The following is a 9,532-nucleotide window of genomic DNA, read 5'->3' on the forward strand; positions in this document are numbered from 1 at the left end:
GTCAGTGGTTGTATGTAGGATGGTGAGAGGTTTTTGTGTGTGTTTGTTGGCACATGCACATGAGTGTGTAGAAATTGATGTCATTTCTTGTGTTTACCATGACAGGGAAGTTCTGCATTGAGTCTCCGTTCTCCTGGTAGGTGTATTGACCCAACAGCTTTCCCTCCTCCTGATACTCATCATCCAGACCCTGAAAACACACAGAAACCAGTCAGTGATGTCAGGCAGGAGATTGAGGCTGAGCAGTGAGAGTACCAGTCTAAACACTACTGACGCTGAGACCATAGATAGCACCTGACCAATAGAAGGCATTCCATGTAGTTGCTGATATTGCCAGTAGGTAGGCATGTGTGTGTCTTACGTATACTGTGAAGTTGCGCGGGGCGCTGGCGATGTTGCTGGTAGGGGACAGGGCCTTGGGGATGTGCTCCAGACAGAAGGCTGTGGGGAGGATCCTTAGGGACAACCGGATGACCAGGTAACCATGAGAACCTTTAAACGCCCAGCAGTTCCCTGGATACACATCAGGCTGAGGGAAGGAAGGAGGGAAGGAGGGAAGGAAGGAAGGAAAGAGGAAGGAAGGAAGGAAGGAAGGAAGGAAGGAAGGAAGGAAGGAAGGAAGGAAGGAAGGAAGGAAGGAAGGAAGGAAGGAAGGAAGGAAGGAAGGAAGGAAGAAGAGTTGGAGAAAAGACGATGGGCGGAGGGAGGGAGAGAGAGATAGTAAGACATGTTAGAATCACTGATAAATGTCTTCTAATCAGTCTCAACAAGATAATCCCTGTCCTGTTCAAATGTACTTGACTAATGAAGTAATTGTTGAAATAACACTTTTCAACATTTGCTGTTATCTACAAATAAAAACACTGATTAAGAGGAAACAATGTCCCCTGGTGGTGTTGAAAATGAAAGCATCTTTGAAGAATATCTTTATTGAATCAGTGTCTTCTAAGCAGCTCAGCAGTTATTCCTGGATTGCAGCTATTGTTGGAATGTGTTTTTATTTGTACACTGCCTTTGTGACCGGAACAATAAAGCTTCTGAACGTTTGAAATGGAGAGCTCACCTGGATGGCAACGCGGGGTGACTGGGAGAAGTACCAGAGGGGCACGCTGAACAGACTCATGAGGGCCGTCTTGGTCTCGTACGTCTCCGAGCAGCGCGTACTTAGGATGCTACCACCTGACCGCACAGACACATGACCACGTTACATCAGAACCACAGTTCAACCACAACAGTGTCCTTTCTATTTATACCCAAGAAGAAGACCAGATTGGAAATACAAGTCTTAAGGTTTATAAGTGTTATCTTCTGGGAATAAGTGGATCTTCATCTTTTTTATCAACCAATCAATTAATTAATCAATCAACGAATGAAAGAATGGGGGAAAGAAAGACATTCTTATTCGATCTTAGGCCCAAATGTTTATATGAGTTAGAAATCCTAATGCCTGAACCACACCTCTGGGGTGGGGAAACTGTATTGAAAAGCCATCTGACCATACACAGGGATAATGCAATGAAACACACAACATCCATGATATAATACTAACACACACACACATCAAAATACAACACACAGACAAACGTCACAGACCACTCAGTTCATCTGGCTACTAATCTGATCTGTGGTGTATCTAATGGATCCCCCTGTGCCTGTCCAATCCATACAGGCCATTAGAATGACAGACAGGCTTGTTGTCCATGGAGACAGACAACCTGAGCTTTGGCCTCTAAAGCTCTACTACCCTCTTCACTACTGATATACAGTACCATTCATACTGAAATGGCACACTATTCCCTTATTGCACTACTTTTGACCTGGCACCCTATTCCCTTTATAGTGCACTACTTTTGTCCTGGTCAAAAGTAGGCACCCTATTCCCTTTATAGTAGGGCACTATATAGGGAATAGGGTGCCATTTGGGATGCACCCTCGGGGCTGGCTGCTGTATAGTTATGTAACGCTAGGCTAACAGCTAGGCTAATCCTTCCCATTGAACCACCATCATGGAGCTGGCTCTAACCCACAGGGTGGTTCTGTTCATGGACATGTCAACAGGCTGGCTCTAACCCACAGGGTGGTTCTGTTCATGGACATGTCAACAGGCTGGTTCTAACCCACAGGGTGGTTCTGTTCATGGACATGTCAACAGGCTGGTTCTAACCCACAGGGTGGTTCTGTTCATGGACATGTCAACAAGCTGGTTCTAACCCACAGGGTGGTTCTGTTCATGGACATGTCAACAGGCTGGTTCTAACCCACAGGGTGGTTCTGTTCATGGACATGTCAACAAGCTGGTTCTAACCCACAGGGTGGTTCTGTTCATGGACATGTCAACAGGCTGGTTCTAACCCACAGGGTGGTTCTGTTCATGGACATGTCAACAAGCTGGTTCTAACCCACAGGGTGGTTCTGTTCATGGACATGTCAACAAGCTGGTTCTAACCCACAGGGTGGTTCTGTTCATGGACATGACAACAAGCTGGTTCTAACCCACAGGGTGGTTCTGTTCATGGACATGACAACAGGCTGGCCCTAACCCACAGGGTGGTTCTGTTAATGTAAACAGAGTGAGAGGCCTCTCTTTACCTCCAGACTCCAGGGCGTAGTCCACTAGGCCCGTCCGATCCTGGGAGTAGAGTTTCAGGGCATTCTGGACGATCAGCTGCACTTGCTGGGGGAGAGAGTGGCAGGGACGGGGGTTAAGATGTGTGTATGGTGGGATACCTTTTGCAGAGACTCTGCTGTGCAACTTCACACACGACTCCTAGTCTCATTGACAATGACCACCTAACAGTCATCATATAGTGAAAGTACATCATATAGGAAGGAGATGGTTTCCAAGACCCAAATTAAACCTACTCCTGGTCCACTATTCACAAAGCAGAGTATCAGAGTATTAGTGCTGAATGATCTAGGATCAGTTTTGCCTTTTAGATCATAATGAATAAGGTTATATGGTCAGATCTTAGATCAGCACTCCTACTCTGAGACACTTTGTGGATACGGACCGTGAAGTCAAAAGCATGCTCTATGGAGAACCTGGGTCCAGGAAACCGGTCCATCTTCATGAAATAAAGCATGATAATAAAGTTGTTCCTCTGATGAGAGCGTGTAGCACTGGGTTAACAACAACAAAGAGTCCCTATAGTGGAGTGCGTGTTGTACCTCCTCAGACAGTCCCTCGCCCACAGTGGTATGTTGGACACTCTGTGTAATAGACTGGGTCTGGGTGGTGATGACTGCAGCCCTGGCCTCAGCCTCCGTGTGGGCCTCGGCCCTGCTCTGTTCCAGCTGCAGAGACACGTTCCTCAGGATGCTGAGCTCCAGGGAGGCCAGGAGGGCCTGCAGGTCGGCCCCGCTCACGTAGCGCGACGACAGCCACTGGAGGAGACCCTCGGGGATGTCTGGTTCTCCCTGGTGGGCCTGGTCGTCAGAGCCGTAGAACAGGGCCCGCAGCTTCCGCCTCACCTGGGCTGACACCTGGGTAGACACCTGGGAGGGAGAGGTGAGAGAGAGGGAGAGGTGAGACAGACAATGTGTAAGGGGCTGTAACTGCAGAATACATATACCCTCATGTATAATTAAGCAATAAGGCCCGAGGGGGTGTGGTATATGGCCAATATACCACGGCTAAGGGCTGTTCTTAGGCCGCACGCAACACGGAGTGCCTGGATACAGACCTTAGCCGTGGTATATTGGCCATATACCACAAACCCCCCCCCCCGAGGTGCCTTATTGCTATTATAAACTGGTTACCAATGTAATTAGAGCAGTAAAAATAAATGTTTTGTCATTCCTGTGGTATACGGTCTGATATACCACGGCTGTCAGCCAATCAGCATTCAAGGCTCGAACCACCCAGTTTATAAGTTCAGTTCAATAACAGCACAGTACAGTACAGGCTGTCATTTGGAAGAATTGCATTATATTGCAAAGGTAATGTACAACTACTATAATAAAGACTAGCTATATCAGCACTAGGTATAGTAAACACTAAAAGCAGTAAACAGACAGTTGTCTTTCATTCTCACCGTTTCCTGGATTGTGTCCAGCTGCTCACATTTCCCCTGACATCCCATCACCCCCTGCAGGTCGCCCCTGATCCGACCCAACTCCGCCTCCAGCCTCTGCACCTCCGCCAGCAAAGCATCATGGGCCTCCTGGTCCACACCCACACTGAGGGGGAGAAAAGAGAGAGAAAGAGAAAGCAAGAGAGAGAAAGAGAGAGAGTCTCTATTACACTTGCTTAGGTTTGCAAAATTCGTCTAACTTTCCCAAAAATCCCCCGTTTTCCAGAAATCCAGGTTAGATTTCCAGACTTCTTGCTTTTCCCTCCTGATTCCAGGAATCTTCTAACCGGCATTTCTGGAAAACCTGGGAATTTTGAGAAACTGACGAAGATTCTGCAACCCTGCATGCTGTAAAAAAACTAACTCCAATACACTGTCTCTATTGTTTGATCTAATAATGGACCACTTAGACCAATGTTTCAGTCATAAGACCTTCACTGGGTTTAAACATTTGTTTTGGTGATCCATTAAAACATTGTGGGGCAAATGAGGAGAATCAGTGTGCAAGAGTTTCTTTCACAATGAAATGGAGAGCAGTTGTAAACCGTAGAAAAGTCCTGCACTATATAATCTACGGAGGTTAACCCAGTGACAGTGAACCTACCTGACAGGGACAGGGACAGAGGCAGGTCTGGTTGTCTCCTTCTCTGGTTGCTGTTTCTGTTGCACCGCCTGAAATACAACCTCATTCAAATGTACAGTACTGTAATATAAATGACCAATAAGCTACATACAGCACGTGTTGGCGTGAACACTTTCAGCACGGGCATGTATGTCATCACAATTAACCTAAATGGACAGGGACATGCTGACTCCTGTGTATCAGACGACTAGACTTGTATGAGTGTGTGTCATACTGTATGTATTCAAATTAACTGCCTGAGGGGACGTATGTATGGACTGGTGCTTATTCAGATCAGCTGCCAGAACCGGAATGTTCCTGTATGTATTCCTATGGGTGGGTAATGTGATGCGTGGGTCTTGTATGTGTCAGTCATTAATAAGCGTGTGAGACTGTACCTCAAGCTTAGCTGTTAGCCTGCTAAGATCTAGTGGTGTGTGTTCAGATGAGCTGTGGAGGTAACCTATGGTCCTGGATGTATTCATTTGATCTCACAGGGTTTAATTCATAGTCTGGTGTGCATTTCCCATAGACCATTTCCTCAGTCTCAAATTTCATGACATGTAACTGGTCCTGTATGTATTGGGATATGTAGGTAATGTGGTATAGTGTTACCTCAGTTTTAGAAGCCAGGACCTGCAGCAGCACCTCCAGCTCAGCTAGCCGTATCTCCTGACTCTGCTGCTGCTGAACCCTCTGCTCCTCAGTCTGCACAGGAGAGAGGGAGGAGGGAGGGAGGAGAGAAAGGGAGGGAGGAGATAGGGAGGAGGGAGAGAAAGAGAGGAGGGAGGGATGGGAAAAGAAAAGGTCACCCAGAAGAACTCAGTAATAAGTAATAGGGGTCAGTTTGGAATGCTTACTAAGCAGAACGGACTGAAATCTGACCCTACATAAAAACCACTAATCTGAACATAGTTATCAATTCAAATGTTGAAGCTCAACCCTCTGCTCAGCCCTGCCAACAAGCCCCAACCCCATTCCTGCCACCAAGCCCCAACCCCATTTATAACTACAAGTCCCAGTCCTATCAACACCTTTGGTGTAAAGCCCCAGTCCCTTTCCCCAACCCTGAAAGCCATCCCTACCTGTGCCCTGTCTGAGGCCTCCTGCTGCTCCAGCTCTCCTCTCAGCAGGGTGATCCTGTGCTCCAGCAGGCCAGAGACCCAGAGACCCAGGCTGTCCCTGTCTGTCTGGCTGTCCAGCTGCTCCCTCAGGAGGGTGTACTGGGCCAGGGTGTCCCCGTGACGCTGCTCCTGCCTCTGGTCCCCCCGCTGCACCCGCTCCAACAGCAGGGCCAGACCATGCTCCACCCGCTCCAGACGCTCCAGGCTCTCTGTGTCCACAGTGACTATGGGGGGAAGGACTGGCTGTAGGGGGAGATAGGGGAGAGACTGAAATAAAGGAGGGACACGGGGAGAGAAGGGGAGACAGGTTGAGGCAGAGAAGTGTAGTGAGAGGTTAGGAGAGTGGGAAAGAGAACAAGAAAGCTTGTTTTAGTCCAACATTCATGAGGCAGATGTATGTCATGAATTACCATATTCACACAATACAGACACAAAGTTCCCCCCCACTCTGTGAGAGACACCCTCAGGCTTCTCAGGTGAGCTCCTCTCTTACCTGTGCCTGTGGGCCGGGGGGTGCTGGGGGGGTCTGCTCCAGGGGTGTGGTGGGCGTGGGGATCAGGGTAGATGATGAGAGGGTGAAGGGGGACACCACTCTGGAGCGCCACTCTGTCAGGTTTATGGCTGGAAGGTAGCAGAGGAAACTGGACGGACCACAGAACCAAAACCCTGAGAGGAGAGGAGAGAGAAACAGGGAAATTAATCAACAGGAGCTACAGTTTGCAACAACCGGCCTGTCTTTACTGTGAATGCAGTGAAAGCTTTATTGGTATAGCACCTGTTGTTTCTTAGGCTTGTATTGTTTTAGTTTTTTTGGTGTTTATGCATGAATTTGTGGATTTGATAGTAGCTTGTGGGTTTATGAATGCAAGTCAGTGCTTTTCTGTGTAGACTGTTAGTGTAGAATGTACAGTGTGTAAAAGTGTAAGCGAGTTGTTCCACAGAGAGGGCTGGTTCTGTAGCTGTGTGCCCAGTAAGAGTGACCTAGATCTGGGGCTGGATTTGGAGCAAGCTCTGGGGGGCTGGTTAACAGCTCTGGTGCTACACAGCTGACAGATCAGCCTGTGTGTGTGTTAAGTAGGTTACGTCAGGTGAGCACACCGTTACTCACACAGGAGTAGCAGGATGGGAAGGAGGAAGAGAAGAAGCTTCCACATTCTGGGCAGGCACCTGAAAGACACCACAGTGAGCAAAACACACCTGAGATACGCACACACATACACCGTAAAACATAACCTGATAAGACACTGTAACCTTTCCTTCGTCAGATGAGAAATAATTGAATCAAAATGTAATATTTAAAAGTTGACTAAATAATTCAATCATCATATCTCTCATGTGCATCTAACTGACAGAACCCATCTACCCTGGCCCTTTGTTTTCATTATGACATTTCATCTGAAGAAATGACATATGCCTAAATATAACCAAAATATAGTTCAATCTAATTAAGAATTATTGTGTTAGACAGAGCCTGCATAAGAACGGTCCTAAATATGTATCAAACATGCACAATGATAACAGGGTCAGTAGGCACCAAACAGAATAAAACAGACTGAAACAGGGAGGTACAATTTAAACTTGTCCAATAACAAACAAGTCACAGCCACAGTTAAATCTACAACCTTTGATAACAAAGGACAATAGTAGGTCAATAAAAGTCATCTACATATTTCTGAGAACTACAGGGGTCTAAGGTCACATAGTTAGATACAGTAGCGCAGGCTCTCACCGGGTCAGGAAGAAGACATTGAACAGAGACATGAGAGACACCAGCTGGTACCAGCCTGTCCCCAGACACCACAACAGCCCTCTGGCTGCTTTACCTGGGGGGAGGGGGTGGGGGAGAGAGAGAGAGAGAGGGGGAGAAAGAGAAAGAGCGAGAGAGAGGGGGGGAGAGAGAGAGAGCGAGATAGCGCGAGGGGGGGGGGGGGGGGGGGGGGGATCGTTACTGTAACGTAGTGTGTATGATATAAGAAAGAGCAACTGATTAAACAACTAAATACTGATGATGAAGAGAGGGTGGATGCAACAGAGAGTAACTAACCTGGAGATGCCAGGACTAGCCACAGCACTGCCAGGAGTCTCTGAGCCACTGACTGTACTGCTGACCCCACTGCTGACCCCAGAGCCCGGCCTGCCCTCACTACATAGTAAGCTGGCTGGAGTAGACAGTGCCCTGGAAGGGTCAAAACAAACACACACAACGTTGGAACTTTCATTAGAAAAGGGTCTTTGTATGAAACTTTATGTGCTGCTATTTTGGCCAGGTCTCTCTTAAAAATATATATATATATTTTATCTCAACGTCAAGGAGACTAATCTGGTAAAATAAAAAACAACATCGTAGTGATTCAATTAGTTAAATAGAGTGGTAATGACATGGTAATAACAAATGCTGGGCATTAGGACAATTAAAAGGACTGAGGCTTCAGTTCACAACTGATTTCAGATCAGCTCTCTGGTGCCTATTCCTGACCTCAGCCACTATCAGCTGTGCAACAAAACAGGTCCTGGACCAGTAGCGGAAAGGATTATTATTTCCCCACACCCACACACAGTTTGTATATAATTTGCATTGATGTCAATGAGAGATTCCATGAAAAGTCTATGTGTGCAAGGTTTATAAAGCAACGAGTCAATATTAGCAGGGTCGTATTCATTAGGCACCAAACAGAATCAAACTAACTGAGTCAGGGAGGGACTACCTGAACTTGTCCAATAAGAAATGCTTGATTTTAGATTCTGTTGCAGAAATTTTTTGCTACGGTTTGCACCAATGAATAGGACTCTGACGTATGTGTATTAGGTCAGTAAGGAAGACAGCCAGGGAGAGGAGGCAGGGGGCTAACCTGAATGTGTATTAGGTTATTAAGGAAGGAAGCCAGGGAGAGGAGGAAGGGGGTTAACCTATATGTATATTAGGTTATTAAGGAAGGAAGCCAGGGAGAGGAGGAAGGGGGTTAACCTGCATGTTTATTGCGTCAGGAGGGAAGGAAACCAGGAGGAGGAGGAAGGGGGTTAACCTGTGTAAGCTATAAGGGTCCACAGAGCCCCCAGTAGACGGTGAGTCCTGGAGGTCTGTGTGTGACTGTGGACCAGTGTGTGGGTCTCCAGGTGCTGCTTCCCTTTACAGTCGTCACCTGAGGCAGACCACATGACAGATGGATGGCAGACAAGAAGGAAAAGAAAACAAAGAAAACACAAACAAATGAATGAATGAAAAATTATGTAAAATGAAATGACAATATGTCAGCGCAATAAACATCAACGCAACTCAGAAGCAAAAATTGATGTAACTTAACAAATCAGAAGTCAATTGAAAGTTCTAAATAACGTATGCAATGTAAAATCATTCAAATAAAATTCATAGAACAAAAAGGAACGTTTTACATCTTCCTAAGTCTGAGGGTGGTTTTAACTCGCTACCCAAGGCTTTTACTTGCGACATATAGTTGAATTCACTAAATAGGAACAATGGTTACATATTGAAGATGCGCACGCTCATCCCCAGAATCTTTTTAGGTGTCTATTTCCAAAGGATAAAGCTAAGAACATTAACAACTTCATAGTTAAGAACACTATAACGATACGGAAGAAAATTAAACGTATTTTACCAAAATAATCAATATCACTCCCTAGAAACACAACCTTATGGAATAATCCTTGGATTTTCAGAATTCACCGATAAATTGGTCCACATGGAAAACTAAAGG

General features: G+C 46.3%; 1 protein-coding gene across 3 annotated transcripts in view; it reads right to left on the minus strand.

Moving 5' to 3' along the window:
- The window catches only part of LOC311104459 (SUN domain-containing protein 1-like), a 41,226-nt gene that overhangs the window by 1,992 nt on the left and 29,702 nt on the right, over window positions 1–9,532 (minus strand). For 2 of the 3 annotated variants that reach the window (XM_084146301.1, XM_084146300.1), the window contains exons 9-22: window positions 8,843–8,959; window positions 7,864–7,995; window positions 7,549–7,642; window positions 6,928–6,986; window positions 6,313–6,485; window positions 5,781–6,086; window positions 5,311–5,403; window positions 4,678–4,745; window positions 4,035–4,179; window positions 3,169–3,495; window positions 2,590–2,674; window positions 1,064–1,179; window positions 362–529; window positions 98–190 (exon numbers count right to left, since the gene is read on the minus strand). In XM_084146301.1, coding sequence (XP_084002427.1) covers window positions 98–190; window positions 362–529; window positions 1,064–1,179; window positions 2,590–2,674; window positions 3,169–3,495; window positions 4,035–4,179; window positions 4,678–4,745; window positions 5,311–5,403; window positions 5,781–6,086; window positions 6,313–6,485; window positions 6,928–6,986; window positions 7,549–7,642; window positions 7,864–7,995; window positions 8,843–8,959 — 1,976 coding nt within the window. The remainder of the gene's footprint in view (window positions 1–97; window positions 191–361; window positions 530–1,063; window positions 1,180–2,589; window positions 2,675–3,168; window positions 3,496–4,034; window positions 4,180–4,677; window positions 4,746–5,310; window positions 5,404–5,780; window positions 6,087–6,312; window positions 6,486–6,927; window positions 6,987–7,548; window positions 7,643–7,863; window positions 7,996–8,842; window positions 8,960–9,532) is intronic. The other variant, XM_084146299.1, reaches the window with a different exon arrangement.

This window comes from Coregonus lavaretus (assembly GCF_964263955.1).
Source record: "Coregonus lavaretus genome assembly, chromosome: 28".
Taxonomy (NCBI): Eukaryota; Metazoa; Chordata; class Actinopteri; order Salmoniformes; family Salmonidae; genus Coregonus; species Coregonus lavaretus.